The 18,008-nt window shown below is 45.0% G+C and overlaps 1 protein-coding gene across 6 annotated transcripts in view; it reads right to left on the bottom strand.

Annotated features, from left to right (window-relative positions):
* Window positions 1-18,008, bottom strand: part of LOC144114967 (large proline-rich protein BAG6) — a 136,044-nt gene that overhangs the window by 89,604 nt on the left and 28,432 nt on the right. For all 6 annotated transcript variants that reach the window (XM_077649041.1, XM_077649043.1, XM_077649039.1 and 3 more), the window contains exons 6-10: window positions 16,698-16,769; window positions 13,587-13,715; window positions 10,023-10,133; window positions 6,333-6,552; window positions 1,670-1,817 (exon numbers count right to left, since the gene is read on the bottom strand). In XM_077649041.1, the coding sequence (XP_077505167.1) occupies window positions 1,670-1,817; window positions 6,333-6,552; window positions 10,023-10,133; window positions 13,587-13,715; window positions 16,698-16,769 (680 nt within the window). The remainder of the gene's footprint in view (window positions 1-1,669; window positions 1,818-6,332; window positions 6,553-10,022; window positions 10,134-13,586; window positions 13,716-16,697; window positions 16,770-18,008) is intronic.

Below are 18,008 nucleotides of genomic sequence, written 5' to 3'. Positions count from 1 at the left end.
GTCTCATTCATCACCGCACGCATACTTTTACCGATTGCCGAGGAGCGGCACTAGCAGCCTTGACGAAAAGTGCAATGGTCAGTCTCCATTAACTTGGGTGTCGATGACCAGGCATAGAACGTATAGGAGGCTATGATTTGGCTTGCTTGTACGTGTTGATCTCGAGGGCTTTAGTAGCTGACCGTGCTAGCTTTTGTTGTTGAGCAATGGATGGTGCAACCAATGATGGGATACAGCGGATCAGATGCATCGCAGTGTCTCCAGCACTCTGAATCTGAAACCACACAGCCTTACACGAGTCCGCAACGTGTGCGAAAAAAAAAGTCTGCGATGTGTGCGACGTGTGAAAAAATTGAAATTTTTGCCGATGCTTGCTGCAATTCTTTGTCTCAGTTTTACAGCGCCCTAAGCGCCACTAGTGTCGTATTGAGTGCATCTGGTTACAGCCATAGCAGTCAACTTCTGCAGTGTGCCACGACAGTAATTTAGAAATGTCGTCCGTCTGCGGTAATTACTATACCAAAACGCTTCAAGCGAAGACTGAAACCATGCATGAAGTCAATGCCGGTGCATTACTGAAACAGGATATCGCCAAAAAGCATGCTCATTGGTTTGGCAGTTTTTGAATCAGTGCTGGAAGGCTGGAAAACCAGAAAACACACGTGGCCATCCTGGCAACCTCCCCTTTTTACCTCAACGGTCACACAACCTTCGCAACTCGCAAGTGTGAATTTGAGAGTCGAAGAGGTTGTGCTAGATAGTTTTGGTTGAAAAGCAGCAGTCGCTGAACGGTCACACGCTGCTCAATTTTAAAGCCTCGTAATTATGCTCACAGGTGGTCGAACACCCTTCACGACTCTGGTGCGCCCCTCCGCTGCGCAAGTTTGGACGCGCTGAACGCCGCCCCACCTCTTCCTTAGTTTTGAAGGCGAAGAAGAGGCCTTATGATAAGTTCGAACTTTAGATCAGAATGTGTTGGGTTGTTGCCTTGCTGGGAAAAAAGCAAAAGGTGATGATGCAATAGTTTAGAACAGTAAAATAGGGTACTCTCACTACCAGACTGCTTCCTGATCGCAGTGCACCGCATATTCTGTTCACTTTCACTAGTACGAACTTCAGTTAATTCGAACTGTGTCGGCATCCCTGTGGAGTTCAAATTGATGGGCTTTTACTGCATTTCTATCACAACTGCCTCCTTTCCATTTCACACTCTGATGCCTGCTCACATTCCACTACAAGAGTTGTGGGCAAAGGAGTAAAATTTTTTGGCCCAAGGACCAGTAGCAGCTTTAAGTTCACTATTTACCTGTCTCGCAATCTTATCTATGCAAAAAACATGAATGCACTAAAGAAAAAAATAGAATTTAAACAAATATTCAGCACAGTTATACAGCCATGGTGGTGACAGAAGAGCTCCAAAGCATAGTCAGACACGTGTGTCAAGTGAGAAGAATAGAAGAAAACATCTGGTTTTCTACAATGTTCAAACTTATGTGGAGGTGGATATTCATAAGGCTGCACCTCGCCACATCCAAAGCCATCCCTGGATTTCTTGAAAGATTTTCTAGATTCAATGAAGAGCTGGGCTAAGCCGTACAAGACTAGCGGTACCAGCGGCAAGACTACAAGACCAGCGGTACCAGCAGGCAGAACATGACTTGCAACATACCCATAATCTCTCAGTGGCCTACCACTGGTGTTCTGCTGAGCAGGACCCTGCTGTGTGGTACCAGAAGCTGCTGCAGTAGTTGGTGCAGAAGGCTGGACAGGAGCTGGTCCCCCATCAGGCACTGGCTGGCTGGGAGACCCACGCTGACCTGCAAGTTGTAAGATGCATTTATTAGTCCTCATATTAGTCCTTGTCCTGAACCTAACTTGTGATACTCACAAAGAATGCATAACTAACAAAGCTTTTAAAAAAATTGGCCTTTTGAAACGCCGTTTATCCCTAATCTCTTGAATACACGTCTATTATATGGCTTCTCAAGCGATTCTTACGAATGGTCTGGAAGCAGTGCAAAATAAAGCAGCCAGATTCATACTGTCACCTTATTCCCGTCCCCAAAGCGTGTCACCACTGAAGCATACCCTGAATCTTCAACTTCTTGCTATGCGTGGAAAGTTTGCTCAGTTGTCATTATTTCATGTTATACCATAGCGACTAGCCATTATACAGAAATCGTATCTTTCCTACGCCCCATTGCTCAGCTCGCCTGGATCATGTGCATAACGTATGCCCATCTTTGCTCGCGCACTAAAATATCTGAAGTCACCGCTGGTATTGGCAATAAATGAATCGAACACACTACCATCCAGCATAGTAAGCCATACCGAATCATCGTCTTTTTAAGCAGCTTTAATAACATTTTGGAACACATAAAATGCACCATACAGTGCTTGATTACTGTGTGTTATGAATGCTGTTACATTTTGCCGGTACCTTTTGCTTTGCTTATGTTCTGTTACTCCTGTGCTATGCTGAAGAGCGCCTGAGCTTGTTTTGTGTACCAACATGTTTGTGCAGTTCTTGAATCTTTTCTTATGCCGAAATGTTCACTCAATTTTGCCTGCTGTACATTTTCTATCATTTGTTACCGGTTGCTGCTTTCTTTAGTTTAGTTTTTCTGTGAAACAAGTTGTTCTCAAAATATTATGTAACCTTTGTTTGAAACTTGCTGGAAATTTAATTATGTAACAGTAAAGGCCACAGTGAAGTTTAGCATACAGGCATGCTCTAGAATGTCCACTGTGTGAAATAAGGTAATATGGATGTTTTAGGCCCATTTGAACAGAAGTTACAGCACATTAAACTTTACCAGGGAAAATTCAGTGTGGTGGCTCAGACGAAATGTATTGTTTTAAAATTATGCTGATTGGCAACTGATCTTGATTTAGTCTTATTGCACTCTCTGTGAGTTCATCTTTCCAACAAAAAAAGAATTATGCAGCTAGCCCACCTAGAACCAGAGATATCATCCCTGCACTATTGCAAATGTGTCAAAATTAGTGTTTTGAGAAAACGATAAAAAACGTTTCCAACCATCTTTATGCGACAGGAACAACTTCAAACTCATAAGAATGCACCAGGGGCATCATCAGGATGCATTTCATCTCTCTGCCGCCTTTTTGCCATTTAATGATGCCCACAGATAACTTTTGCTTCTTGGTAAAACCTCAGAAACAGACGCGATGAAATGCTAGTCTTTCGCGTTGTCGCTAGCGTCAATTCAAAACGAAGTATCACTCGTTCACGGGCACTAGTTTCGACCGCATCGCTGTCATAATTCCAGCATGATGCATACGCGGCAGGCGTAACTCGAGCTGCACATCATTTTTGCCCGGGAGCAGAGCCGGTAACGGCACTGGACGTGTGCCGTCATCCACAGCGCGGGTCCGAGAAGCGCTTCGCTGTTGTTCACAAAGCAGTTGGCAGCGCGCCAACCGCACTTCGACCTTCGCTCTGCTGAGGCGGCGTCGACTCGAACAGCGTTTTCTTCCTTTTTGCTCCCAGCAACGGCGCTGCCGATGCGTCGTTGTTGACGGCGCGGGTTAGCGACGCGCTTTCATGGCCGTTCACGATGCAGTTGGCAGCGCTCCAACACTTCCTTCGCCCTTCTGAGGCTGCGTCAATTCGGACAGTGTTTTCTTCGTTTCTGCTCGGGAGCGGAGCCGGTAACGACACTAGCAATGGGTTGTTGTTGACGGCGCGGGTCCGCGACGCGCTTCATGGTCGGTCGTTCACAGTGCGGTTGGCAGTGCGCCATCCGCACTTTGACCTTCGCTCCGCTGAGGCTGCGATAGTCCAGGCTCCTTGGACTTTTGCGTTTTCTCCATTTCCGGGCGCCAAACCGTTGAAACGATTGATACTTTAAACACGCGCCGCGCGGCAGACTCTCTCAAAATGGCGTCGAGCTCCTGGAGCAGACAAGCCTAACCTGAGGCCTACCCAATCACATGGCTTTTTAACCAATGACAACGCGGTGTACACGTTTTCTTTGCGGTCATTTTGTCAGCGAACGAAAAAATCCCAGCATTGCTTACCCATTCAAAAAAAAAAAAGCTGGAGGCGCGAGCTTTCGAACGAGACCAAAACGGCATCAGGGAAGCGTGTAGGTACCGAGCGACGGCGAGGCATGATTTGACCTCAATCTAAAAGGCAAATCGTGCGCCTTCGGAAATTTAAATGGCTACTACTAAGCAAATACTTGCTATTTCTTTCTAAAAATTCGATGTCAGGTGCAAAATGACCTCGTGAATCTGAATATGATCAAATTGAAAAACCCCTTTTTTCGCGAATTTTAGGCCCGAAAGAGCCGTGTCCCCCCTTAAGAGTTCCAAAGGAAGGTTTGCTATATTTCCGCAGCAATTTTTTTTTCTCTTTCTGCAGTAAGCTGTTCCAGCAGTTGTAAAATGAAGATTAACCTGCAGAACATTACAGCCTCCTTTTCTAAACCCACCGAACCCCTTGAGGCACTCACTAACTGGCTAAGCGGACATGCCGCTCAGTGCCCAGCTAAGTGCCTTTGGGCCAGCCATCGTGAAGATAGTGAGGTGCATGTAGCTTACAAAATACAGTCACCGATCAATTTTTCAGACTCAGTGGGACCCAGAGAATGGTCAGGATAATCGAACAGTCCGAAAATCCTAAAACGGAATCTTCATGGAACTCCTGCTACTACCCGTAAGCTCGCCTATCAAACATTTGTTCGTCCGCAACTCGAGTATGCATCATCCATTTGGTCACCTCACCAGGCTTATTTAATTAACTCCCTTGAATCAGTCCAAAACCGTGCTGCGCGTTTCATCTCCAGAAACTATGACCGTCACTCAAGCGTCACAAACATTAAATTATCGCTCTCTCTTTGTACCTTGCAATCACGAAGATTAATTGCCCTAATCTGCTTATTTCACAAGATAGTCTATAGCACTAATCTTTCGACTCTCCCTCTTGCCCAACCTCACCGCACCTCGCGCCGTTTAAACAACCATCTCAGCTTCAAACGCCTTTCAGGTAAAACCGTTGCATTCAATTCATCCGCTTTGCCGCAGGCTATTGTTCACTGGAATGGTCTTCCGGAACACATCGTCAATATTCGTGATCCAGCTTCTTTTAGGACCGAAATAACAGCCATTTTTTCTAATTACTGACGCGTCAATAACTATTGTATAATGATGTTCTTACTGTTTAATGAGTACTAACAGTCAATCAGCATTATATAATCGTGTCATTCATGCTCCTGTTATTACCCCTATTTATGTAATCCCCCCCCTCACACAATACTCCATGCTTGGAGCCTGTGAGGCAACGTGAATAAATAAATAAATAAATAAATAAATAAATAAATAAATAAAACCTAAAAAAAATGTACTTTTCTGCAAAAAAAACGTCGACGCTCCCCATGTTCCGTTTGCAAGTGATAATGTTGGGCTGTATCTGAGCCAGAACCATGTTTTCATCAAGTCTATACCACTTCGTGTCACGATAACTCCCCTCGATTCGATTCACACTGAAACCAGACATTCCTCATGACAACACTCGTCTACTTTTCATCTGTCACCTGGACATTTCAACCAATGTGTAAAAAGCTGATTAATATGCTCACTGACTAAGCAATTTTAAGAGCTCAATTTCCTGTGCATGAGCGGGCCAACCTTCCTTAAATTTTCTTGGGTGAGGTGTGGTCCACTAATGAGCCACTGGCAAAACCAGCATCGTTGAGCTGTCAACAGATGGTAATAGTGACCTTGCATGTGTGCTTTTTGAGGGCTATTTCATGGTTTCATTGCAGGACTCCGTAGAAGTGGGCTAATATGGACTGGTTGGTTCATGTTGACAGAAAAGGATGTAACAGTGCTATGAACAAGACAGCTCAAGTGTCTCTCATTCTCTCATGACCAGTCTTCATAGCGCTCTTACATCCTTTTCCCTCCATATGGCTCTGTACTCAAGGCCACACAGCTTGCATACAAGATGTGGCCCACCGGTCATCCACAACGCAGTGAAAGTGTTAATGTTGTCCCCATCAAGCAAACAGGCACAATGAATAAAATACTAGCTCCTACTACAAGTAATGCTGAACAAGTATCATTTGGCTCCACTTCTGTAGAAATATAACTTAGAAGGGTGAGGGTTCGGGCTAGTGGGTAGTCAGCATGAGGATCCATAGCGCACACAATTGAGGGGACACAACACAAGCTCGTGTTGTGTCCCCTCAATTGTGTGCGCTATGGATCCTCATTCTGTAGAAAGTTTTTTTTTTAAAGCTTGGTGCATGCTAGCTGGGACACCCTGTAGAGCACAAGAGCAATCCTCATACCAGGACAACACTTACTGCCAACTGCAGCTGAGGTCGTAGCTGGGTTCTCCGTCGAAGTGGCTGCAGAGGAGCCAAACACCGATCCAGCTGTGACGCGCGCAGCCACAACAGCTGCGGCAGCAGCAGCTGCCCGAGCAGCATTCACGATTCCCTCACCAAAGCGACCCGTTGATGATGCCAAACCCAAAGGGCGAGATGCTGCAGCATCTATGTCATTGCCACCTGATGTGCTCGGCTGCAAGGAATGCAGTAAACCTTGTCAGCACAAAATAGGCCATGCATAAATAAAGGGCAACACATGAAGATATTACAGGTTTATCAAGGACGGGTAGAATTTCGAAAATAAAGAGTACAAGAAATGCCAGTACAAACCATGCGGCATTTCTAATGTATTCCTTATAGCCATGACTTTTACTGTGCTGTTCATAACTTACAAAGGTGATTGACAAGTGAAAAAGCTGGATCAGCACCCAAATGTTGGGCTTAGTACTCAAAAGTGGCCATTACTCTTGGACAGCAAGAAAACTTTCCCCAGAAACAAGTTCTTAATATAAAAATTTGTAGTCTCAAAGATAATGTTGCCATCCCACTCTCTTAGCAACAAATGTCAACAACCACAAACTGCTGGGTACTACTAGGAATCTACTGCAATGAAAATGATTGTTAAAACCCTTCTGTGCTAATACTTGTGATATTTGCCAGCAGGCTTGCACACATCGCCGTTGCAAAATTTTCCAACATAAGAAAGCTGTCCTTTACCAGGAATTGGACACACACAGACACGCTTCCGAAATCGGCACAGGGAAACAATACAGACAGAGAGAGGGACAATAGGACAGGTGCTGACCTCCAATTATATTTTCAAACGACAACCCCGTTTTTACATGGTTTTGCAGATAGCACGAGACCAAGGCCCAAGAAAAGGAAAATTGCTTTTGATTTGGTTTTGGTTTGGTTTGGTTTTATCGGGCTTAATGTCACAAAGCGACTCATGCTATGCAGGACACCATAGTGGAGGGCTCCGGATAATTTCAACCACCAGGGGTTCCTTGTTGATTCAAAATCCCAGGCAATTCAAAGAGCTTTTTTTCTAAAGTAAATAGGACTGAATAATTCAAAGCACTGGCCTGCACCAGCTCAGTTAATTCGAAAATCGGGGGTGCTATGTGCGTATGCCCGACCCACATTTCAATGCAAGCCAGTGAAGTGACAGCCGTTGGGCCCGTAAGGCGGTAACGCAGAACAATGCCAAGTACCGATGCTTGATATCTGAAACACCCCAATACTTCCAGCACAAAAACCAAGCTATGGTGAAGCTAGCGGACTGCTAAAGCATGCGCCTGCAAAGGAGAAGACATGCATTAATGCAACCGAACAGTGGATAGCGGTTTGAAGTAACATGCTCTCAGAGCTTAGTCCAGACACGGCCAGACTAGAGGCAGCAGTGTGTACACCCGTCGCCTCCTCTCCACCCCAGCCGTGGTCTAGGCAGTGTCTGGCAGAGGCGCAAGCATCAAAGTACCTCCCCTTGCTGGTAGCGTCAGTGCATGTCCCACAACGTGACTATTCTTGCTACGTGCCTGTGACTTTGCAGTTTCTTTGAGTGGTGTGCCATGGTTGGACGGCTAGGTACATTACAATCATCTCTGATTACTATAAGTCTACCTTTCTTCAGAAACACATCCATCTGAATTTGAGGGGGGTCAACCTATACATGCAGCTGACCTATTTACAGGGTCTAGTTTTGTAGGAGCGGTAGGTGGTACACACCCACTGCTCGTACCCATTCCCGGAAAGACGCATGGCTTTCCACGCGTCGAAAAAAAATTCAGTTAATCTGTATGCAAATCAGTTTCACTATAAAAAATACAAATAATGTGCTGTTTGCCTGGCTTGTTCATGCTGGCAGTTGATTCCACAGACAAGCGGTATGTAGTGCGAGAGAACGAACTTCCTAAAATCTCAGGGGTGTGTGCTACATTTGATAATGAAACTACAGGACCATTTGCAGTTCAGTTTGCTAGTATCACTAGTCAGCCAGGCCACATACAAGTGTGGAAACCAAGGTGGAGTGCCGTTTTTTCGCTTCTGATTTCATTGGCTTCAGACTGCTGTCCTTGTGATCGCATCTCGTTTCGCGTTTATGCTTAAAATATACCTGTCAACTTGAAGGCTTTCAAATTCTTAAGATCTTCGCAGCCACTGAAGGGGAGGGGGGTCAGCCAGCACAAATTATTTTGTTTTGTGTGCGGAGTTTCTTCACAAGTGGCATTGCACAGCACAACACATGTGTAGGCGTGAGCAAAAGTGGAGAGGCCACAGATACGATGACAGAATTGCAAGTCAGTACTATCTGATGGCCCACATGTTCCCCAATATACTGCCGTGTTTGACCACAATTTTCACTGGGTACGGTTTTTTCAACAGAAAAGCCGCAACAAACTGCTCTTCATTTCTACTGTGTCTGCCTGTCTGGGTGAGTGAGTTAACCCACACGAGGAGTTTTATCAATCAATCTCTACCACAAGTCCCTATCAAAGCATGACTTCGCTCGCTGGCTGCCAGCATGTTGAACAATTTTCTTTTTCATGTTTTCCCGCACAGGACCGCACAACAGTTTAACTGTACAAAAAGTGGCTACCGGCTAGTGTAGCTTTAACTCTGAAACAAGGTCAAGTGGGAAGGACCACCGCTAAGGGGAAGCCGAGCACTGCTTTAGACGACATGCAGCACCTATGTGCAAAGTTGAACTGCCATAGAAAACTGCTAGAAGGATTGACAGCTAAAACAACTAGTGCACGCCAACTCACTCGCCCAGACAGCCTGCCACGACGCAAGAAAACAGCGGTCCCTTGCAGCTTTTCTCTTGAAAAAGCTGTGCTCGAGGAAGATGCACAGGCAAACAGGTCAGTATATTGGGAGCATGCAGTACGCATAACTCGGCACAAGTGTGAGCCACTAGAGAGCGCTGACATGCAGCTCTGTCACCATTCCCGCGGCCCCTCCACTTCTGCTCATGCCTGTACTCTGCAGGTTCATTCTCCCTTACGACTGACTAACTGTGGGGTAGATTATATTTTAAGGTAAAAAATGGATCCAAATGAAGTAACTAATAGTTACCAACACCATATTTTCATTCACCATGTGAACAATATTACTACTAAAATGAAACCAAAATTTGGGAGACATGTGCATTCACAAATTCAAACTAAAGGTGCACTTGATCTAAGCTGCAAGGATTTGTTATCGCTGCACAATGAAAGAACAATAAAACAGCGGCCTCAATTCTCAAGACAGTTGAATGGTAAAATGACATCTTGGAGCATTGACAGTTTCTCCTCTCCTTTTCAGATTGATGATGATGATGAATTTTTATGGCACAAGGGCATCTGCAGCCAAAGAGCACCATGGCACAAGGTATTTTCTTATACTCAAGGTGGGGTCAAAGACCCATTTTCCAAGCATTTCGCCCTAAAGAAGCAGAGCACCAAGCAAGGGAAAGCTTGTAGCCAATGCATCACGGGGGGGTACCCGGTGGCACAAGGGATCGAACGCTGCACGAGCCCGCAAGCGAGGCTGATGCTTAAACGACTTGACCACCACTGCGGCCTCCTTTTCAGATTACTGTAACTCAAACAAAAGCTACTAATATGCATACTAGGCAAGACAGTGCAAGTGCAGAAAATAGAAAAATGTTGCTGTTACTGGTGCAGTGTCATTTCCATTGGAGTCAACCATTTGGACGTCCACCTCAACCCGCTCTCCAAGATCCATTCCTTCAACATCGGGAGCTGATGCAATCTGCTGGTCCTGGTTCTGCAAGGACATCACAACCCAAAAAGAAAATGCAGTTAGAACTTCAACCGTATACAACGTCGGTCCAAATGGGGGTAAAAAGCCTTACGAGTAAACAAACTGCACCTGCAAAAAACACTCATTAAGGGGAGATGCTCCTTGAAAACACTTTTTCTTTAATATTGAACCTAAGGTTATGAAACTCTGGCCACTGATAGAGTTTTTAATGCTGATTCCAAATATGTATTTAGTTTCAGCATACATTTATTAGTTTTTATGTAAAAGGGTCCACACAAGCACAATATAGAGCATTTTGTGCACACTTTTTTGATAATGAAATTTATGTTTAGAGCAGCTTGCAACAGCTCATTGTGTTGCTTTGGTAACGTAGTATGTTGAAATCTGCTTCAAATTTATTCATTTTAGCCCATAATTGTAAAAACAATTCAGGAACACCAAAGTGTATATTTTGGGCACCATGTGTCAACATTCTGAATTTTTTTCGAAAAATGTTGAAGAGATATTTTATAATCAGATAGATAGCAACATTCTACACTCTTTGAAGAGGCTGTGTGCAAAATTTCATCCAGATCTGACTATTGAAAGTACTTGAAATTTGTTGCACAAAACGTAAAAATGCTGAAAACTACAAATGGAGAAAACTGCATTTGCAAGTTTCAAACATCTGTATTTTTCAGAAACTTCACTAAAGCACATGAAACTTTATTGCAAAATAGAGAAATAATAAGCAAACACTGCAAATGGGTTTGGCAGGCCAAGAATAGCACAAAATTGCGACAGCTGCTCGTGCCTGACGCCAATCGCGCACGCAGCCACCACCAGTTTTACATTGACGGCGAAGCTGTCGCGAGAGCTTCCTCTCTGATAGTCCCGATTTTCGCTGGCGCCATCCGCAAATTCACTGGGCACAACGCGGCTCGAGGTGTGCACAGCAGAAAGCACCGATGCTGGGCACTCACTATTTTCACAGTGCAGCTCAAGAAAAGCTGAAAGCCCCTTTCGTTTTTCCGTCGGTTCGCGTACCGCAAGGGTACAGGTGCGACACATAGGGCAAGTAGCACCTCTTACCAGCACCGTAAGCGCGCTAATTTCGCATATCGCAGCACTCGCAGAATGTCGACCGCATGCTGCTTTATCTTCCTTGAAGAGTCCAATCTTCACCTCCGAGGCGTCGATCTCATCCGAGTGCCCGTTGGCCTGGCTAGGACTAGGTGGCGTCGGGTGACTGCTTTTCAATTGCCGTTTTCTGGTGAGGTTTGCGACGGCATCCTCGGTACGGGTTGTTCGTCCGAGACTTTTGAGCTCGGAAATCGCGCTTTTGCGAGTTGTCCATCGCGAATGAACAAATGCTAAATGGCCGCAGAGCTCGATAGAGACGCCGTACTAGCCGTACAAAGCGAGAGCAAGAAAGAAAAGAGGTAGGCTTCGCCACAGCATCGCATCAGTCTGGGCCAATGGCGGCCTCGCTAGAGCACCACGTAATCAGTAGAGCCGCTGGAGCATGCGAGAAAAACGTGTTTTTCTTATTATTTTCGGCCAGGTACGAAACTGCAAGAGGTGCTGTCTACGAGAAAAAGGCTTACTCAGCCTCTCCCAACAAACGGCAATGGCGGGCAACGTGCCGTTTGAGATGCAGGCGCTCGAAAGTTGACGATTTGCACGCCTTACAGACCCGTCTTTGAGCTGTCTGCCTTACTCACATTATATGTGGAAGAAAACTTTTTTCCGTTTTTGCTATCCCCAAATTGCAACTCGTATTATATGCAGGCTTTCATGGCAATTTCGACTACTCGAGTTTCTTTATTGTGCAATGACATTAAACAGCTCATGAGCGCTTTTGTACTGTACCTCCCATCGAAATCTTTCATCTAGCCCTAGCTTTGGTAAGTGCCTCCAATTTTGCATGCTAGGAGAGGCCTCTGCCCTAAAGTTGTGAAAATAGTCAGGCTGATGATGGTGATGAATGTTCCTCGTGCACTCCTGCGTGCGGTGCCCGCTACAGAACAGGACAAAATGAGGTGCTGGAAGGAAGCATGCCACTGAAGAAAATGTGTCACGCAGACTTCTGGTCAAATCTGCCAATTTTGGCAGAACAGTGCAAACTGCTCCATGAAGCAACCCTGGCTCAGCCAATCTGCCACCAATCAATCAATCAATCAGCCATTGGAACAAGAAACTCGTGATCCCGATCTACCACTGGAATAGTCTTGCTCCAAAAAAATCAGGAAAAGGTGCTTTGAAAGTGCTCCGGAACTGCGACTTGAATTCACCCCAACTAAGCAAAGGCTCCTGCCCGAGGACACCTGCCCGTGGTACACACTCCATGAGTGTGTACCACGGAGCTGACTCCATGGCAGCACTAACATGTGCACACAACACGCATGAGGACACAGATTAGGACACCTTGCCCAGACTACAGCCAGGGCTTTTACCGAGACATCTGTAATACTGCTGGAAGTACAGGGTAATGACGAACCAAGCTATTCATTTCAGGTGCAGCAGCTGACAAGGTTAAGACGGCGACATCATCAAACGAAATCATAGGTACCATATCTGCATGAACGTAACACGACCACAAATATAATGAGGGGGGGGTTTGAGCTTTTATGAAAACAATGTAATATATCATTGTGACTACCACAATCTCAAACTCATTGGCGAGGGCTGCATGTTAACACGTCATCTTCCACAGAGTCAGTACCATCTGAAGGACAGTGGTTAACAAACAAATGCAACACAATCGGGCGTAACAAGCACCTCCCATGCATTGCACATGCAGCCTCCTGTGCAGTGGTGGCACCTGCCATCACATGTCACCACGCCTCCATTTTTGTCAGCACTGTTTCATGCTTCACACCACTCAGTGCTATGTCCGTTTCACCTTTTTCTCCCTTCTCTAAACCTCACAACTCTTTACCTGCCTTCTTTCCATATTCTCTTTTCCCATGTGTGCCCCTTGCTTTGCTTCCACAGCCCCAAAGTCACTGAAAAGTTGGGTTCTTCGATAGAAAGGTGAAAGACAAAAGGCTCTGGTTCTCTTTATTCTCCACAGTATGCCCATATGTGAAGAAGAATACAGCATTCCATCAAAATTAATGAAATTCATACCACATCTTAATTTTCAAATATTTGCATTCCATCAGGGAAAAATTGCTACACCAAATGAAACAGATATCAGTAAGACATTTTAACATGAGAAAAGTTAGCAGTGATATCATGTGGCTATGGTAATGAACAGTAATGAACAATGCTGTCACCAAGCAGGTGCACAAAACATCAGGTCATTTCATGGCTACTGCCACCACTACCACCAACTAGCACTAGGTTTGAGGTCCCTCATTGACTCTTCATACACTTGACCTCAAGTCACACACAACATTCCCCACGCCACCTCTGCCATATTATATGCAGTATACCTGTACATATTTTGCAGAAGTTTGAAAATATCTTTACCTCAAGTTGAACAATCACACGAGCCGCCTTCTGGAGCATCGTTTGTGCTTGGCTGAGACGCAATTGGGCCTCGGTCTGCATGGGAACCTGGCCTAGGTTGATGTGCACATCCACAGAGGAACCATCCTCCTGTAAAGTTCACAAAAAGTGGCAGCCACTAACAATGCAGCATCAGCTATCAAAACCTTGCTCGATCTCAACATACATTAAAAGCAACAAAAAAAAGTGAACCTCCTTTAGGCTTCATTTTCTTGCATGAAAGAAAAATTTTGTAGTGCATTAAACAATAATTCATTACATGCTGCAGCTTTTAAAATAGCTAAATGTACTGTCATAGACAAAAGTTTGTGGAATGTGGAGTCAAGGAAAAAAAACTACTTCTGAGTTGCCTAACTAGTCATTAACCTAGTAGTTTTCCAGATGGAGCAAGCATGTCCCCTTGTACTTCAATGCTTTGCACTGACCTGCTTTTGCAAGACCACACAGAAATAATTTTTTTTTCCCGACAAACCACATCCCGCAAACTAAGACTATACATAAGACTGTACATACAGACTGTACATAAGCAACAGAGCAACTGCATTTGATTTTTTCTCCACTTTGGCACAGGACCGCAGTCAAACATACAAGCACTGCCTGCTCAGATGCCGCACTAGAGAAATGAAAGTGCTGATGCCATGGTTTGCACCTTTATCTTGCACTCGTGGAGGGTTTAAGAGCCAGGCAGTTTGCATTCATCCATACCTAGCGCACCTGTCGATATTGCCCCGGTGACCGTGGCATGGACCGTTTTAGCCTTGAAGTAACCATTCTGCGTTCATGTCTGCTATCCTGGAGTTGGTGAAAACGGCAAAAGCTCTTGTTTTGGCGTACCATTTTCTGCACAACTATGCTGCAATGTGGAGAAGCCACTCTAGTTAAGCCGTGGTAAAAACAGCGCAGCGACGACAGACACAGAGAAGACAGAAGAAGACGGACAAGCGCTGACGGGCAGCGCTTGTCCGTCTTCTTCTGTCTTCTCTGTGTCTGTCGTCGCTGCGCTGTTTTTACCACGGCTTAAAGATGCACCAACTAGCTCAGTTGTCGGTTCTTCTGCCACTCTAGTTAGTCTTTAAAGGACTATAGACACCTAATTTTATTGAGCGTTTTCTTCTGTCAAACAATGCGTTAGACATTAGAATATATGAATTACCGGGTGGTATTTGCCCACAACCGCTAAATAATTTATAATTGAATTTCTTCTCTCATACTGTTGCTTTCATCGACTGAACGACGACTGTGACGTCAAGTTGATGTTTTGGTCACATGATGCCTTAGAAAAACTAATATAATCGCTGACATGTATTTTTAATTCCCTGCAACATTTAATCCAGCCTCTTTCAAGACCTGGAATGACCTGTCAGCAATTATATTACACTTTTTCTAGTGGATCACGTGGCCAAAACATCAACTTGTTGTCACAGTCGTTGTTCGGTCATGAAACCAACAGTATGAGTGAAGAAATTCAATTATAAATTATTTAGCGGTCATACACGAATATCACACGGTGCTCCACATATACAGCATCTGCGGATGCAAGCACCTTCAAAGCGACACTAAAACTTCAGAAAAGGCCTCCCCCTACTCTCTGCGAGGAAGGATTGCTTGTAAGGCCGCTATAGCTAATGCTGGGCGTTTGCTGCGCACACGCCGAAGAAAACGAAGGAAGAGAGTTTTCTTGAACGCTCTTGAAGGTGCATCCCAGCGCACGGCCCAGGTCCTCCTCTCCCAGCGACCTTGGCGAAGTGGTGTGCGCAGACAGACAGTTCGAGCACCATTGCGAAGATGGCGGTAGGGAGACGCAGCCTAGCGTGCATTATGGCACCTACTCCCTTCCTCAGAGCCGCCACCCACCTTCTAGAAATTTTGCGCCTGTTTATGTAAGAGTGTGTTGTGTAGTGCTATGCAATTCTTGATCAGAGTTCGTCAAAGGAAGTAGAAAGGCCTCGGCTTTTAGGAAGCCGTGATGTGCAGGCAACGAGCACCAGTGCGGGCTCCAGTGTTACTTATTGTGTCGGCTTCGGTAGCCGAGCATTAGGTTTTGTCACCTTTGGTAGCCGACTGCGAAGCTTCTGTGACTACTGTGTGTATCTACTTCTGTACTGTTTTTGAAGTTTTATAAAGACCCAGTTGCTCTGTTCCTCTGTGTATCGTCCACCCATCATGTGGCTGTCGAATTCACATCCAACGCCAAATCAACGCGCACCTCGAAGTGGTGACGTGAAGAGAAAGAACCTGATCTTTACTGGTGCAGTCGACAGCATTTAGTAACCACTAGCACTCCACACGATCCAGACTGTTACACAAGACAGCGCAGCATCTTCCAGCGCTCATCGGAACGCCCGGTCTTCAATGAGTGAGTGCAACCTTAGTCGTGTGCTGGGGAAATTGTCTCTTGAATGACGAACTCGTGCCACTCTTACATGCATTTTTGATGGATCATGAATTTCAACTATATCAAACTATTTTACAATTTTTTACTTGTTCACTATAATGAGGTTTGACTGTACTTGTGCACCAAACAGTCAATGAGTGAAGACATCCCTCACCGCATCACTACCTCTAAATAACTCTTTCGATACATACAACAACAACAGTCATACCATCCACCACAGATCTATCTGTATGCACTTAGCAAGAAAAGTTCACATTTCAAGGACGTGATATCATAGGCACAGTCCTATGTAATCTTCTGATTACCTATGTAATCTTCTGATTACATAGGACCAGTTCAGCCAAACTGGAAATGTGGCTGCGCTCACGAGTTCTCTTCTGAGGTACACCAAATATTGTGCAACACAGAGACGCCATTCAAGATATGTTACTGAATTTCAAGGTGGTTCAGACGCTTTTGAAAGAATTTCACAGAAAACCTGAGTATTCAAGGTCCCCAAGGGGCTGAACGAACCCTGGAATACATTCAGCAGACAGCCATCAGGCTGACCAATATGCTTTATGTTCCAATAAACTGTCTTGGTACAAAGTGCTGCAGCATATGCTACATCACACAAAAATGACTAAAGCAATATGGGTCTATGGAAGACACCTCGGAAGAGAAGACTACCCTCTTACCGACGTTCTGGACATGACGGTAGCATTTCGGCCAATTTCTCCCATTCCAGAGACTACATCTTGCACGATTTGCTGCAAAGAACCAGACAAACCAAACACAAGAGTTGGCAATAAGCACTCAATCACAGAAAAAAAAAAAAACACTGGATGTTTCACACACCAAACGACACACAAGACCTTGACATTGACACAAAATACAAAGCAGAATACCAAATGACCAATTTTCTGCTGCTCATAAGTCACTGTAGTCTTCCTTACAGGTAATTTAAGGGCTAAATTATAGAATTTTCCTTGGCTCAGTAAGGATGCTTAAGAAAGGCTCACCTTCCTTTGGTCAATTATTAAGCAACTTTACCAAGCAGCCCTTAGCGAGTCCTCCTTACGAGTTTCCCTCAAGGTAGGCACAACGCTACCTTTGTGCTTCCTCACCTCAATCTTTGCCCTGAACACATGCTTCCTTGCACAACCCTTGGCTCTGTGCATGTGCAGTAGTGAGACTGACAGCTATGACAACTCTGAGGTGTAGCTTGCAGTGCACGAAAGGTACAAAATGTGATAAGAGAGAGCCTACTGGCCTGCAGTGCTGCATCACAAAAAGCTTAAGGTCTCTGATTTGGCTGCACTTGCTGCATCATTTCAAGGAGTGCAGCGCTCTCGCATTTGTTTCAGCAGTGCAGCACGCACTCGCTTTACTTCCGTCTCCATTTTGCACAAGTGCCAACCTAGTGCAGTACGAGTTCTTGGCTGGCTTGCACTACAAGTCAAGTGGAAGTGTAGCTGTAGTGCAGCAATATGGCGAAGCCCATGTGTACGTAGGAGAAGCAGAGAAGATATCACCTAGTCTTAATGAAATGCTGACAGTTCGTTCTTGAAAAGAGGAGGCGAGTAACTATTCGTACCATCAGAATTGTAAACCTAAGCTGTGAAGTGGAACTCCATGGCAAGCATTTCAGTGCTTATTCGTAAATCATCTGTGTGTATACATGCAACCACTTTTATTTAGTGAAACGAATTCCTGGGGTTCGTTCATGGCAACACTTTACTGCCATTTGGTGCTAGAAAATTTTTTATATGGATGGGAATTTTGGCAGCTGTTGATGTTGGTGGCAAGCAGCTGGCTGTCCAATTAGACCTGGATGTAACAAACCTCCATATAGGGAATTCCTCGATGTAAAGAAGTTTTTTAATCCCCAACACCGCCCCCACTGAAGCGCGTGTATTTGAGACCTCCATGTAATGGATGCGCAGCGGCGGTCAACCTTGATATAATGACCTCACTAAGCCAACCATCTGTTAGCTTGTGCTGAGTTA

This window comes from Amblyomma americanum, chromosome 1 (assembly GCF_052857255.1).
Source record: "Amblyomma americanum isolate KBUSLIRL-KWMA chromosome 1, ASM5285725v1, whole genome shotgun sequence".
NCBI lineage: Eukaryota > Metazoa > Arthropoda > Arachnida > Ixodida > Ixodidae > Amblyomma > Amblyomma americanum.
Note: the sequence above shows the minus strand (reverse complement) of the source record. Positions and strands in the feature narration are given on the sequence as shown.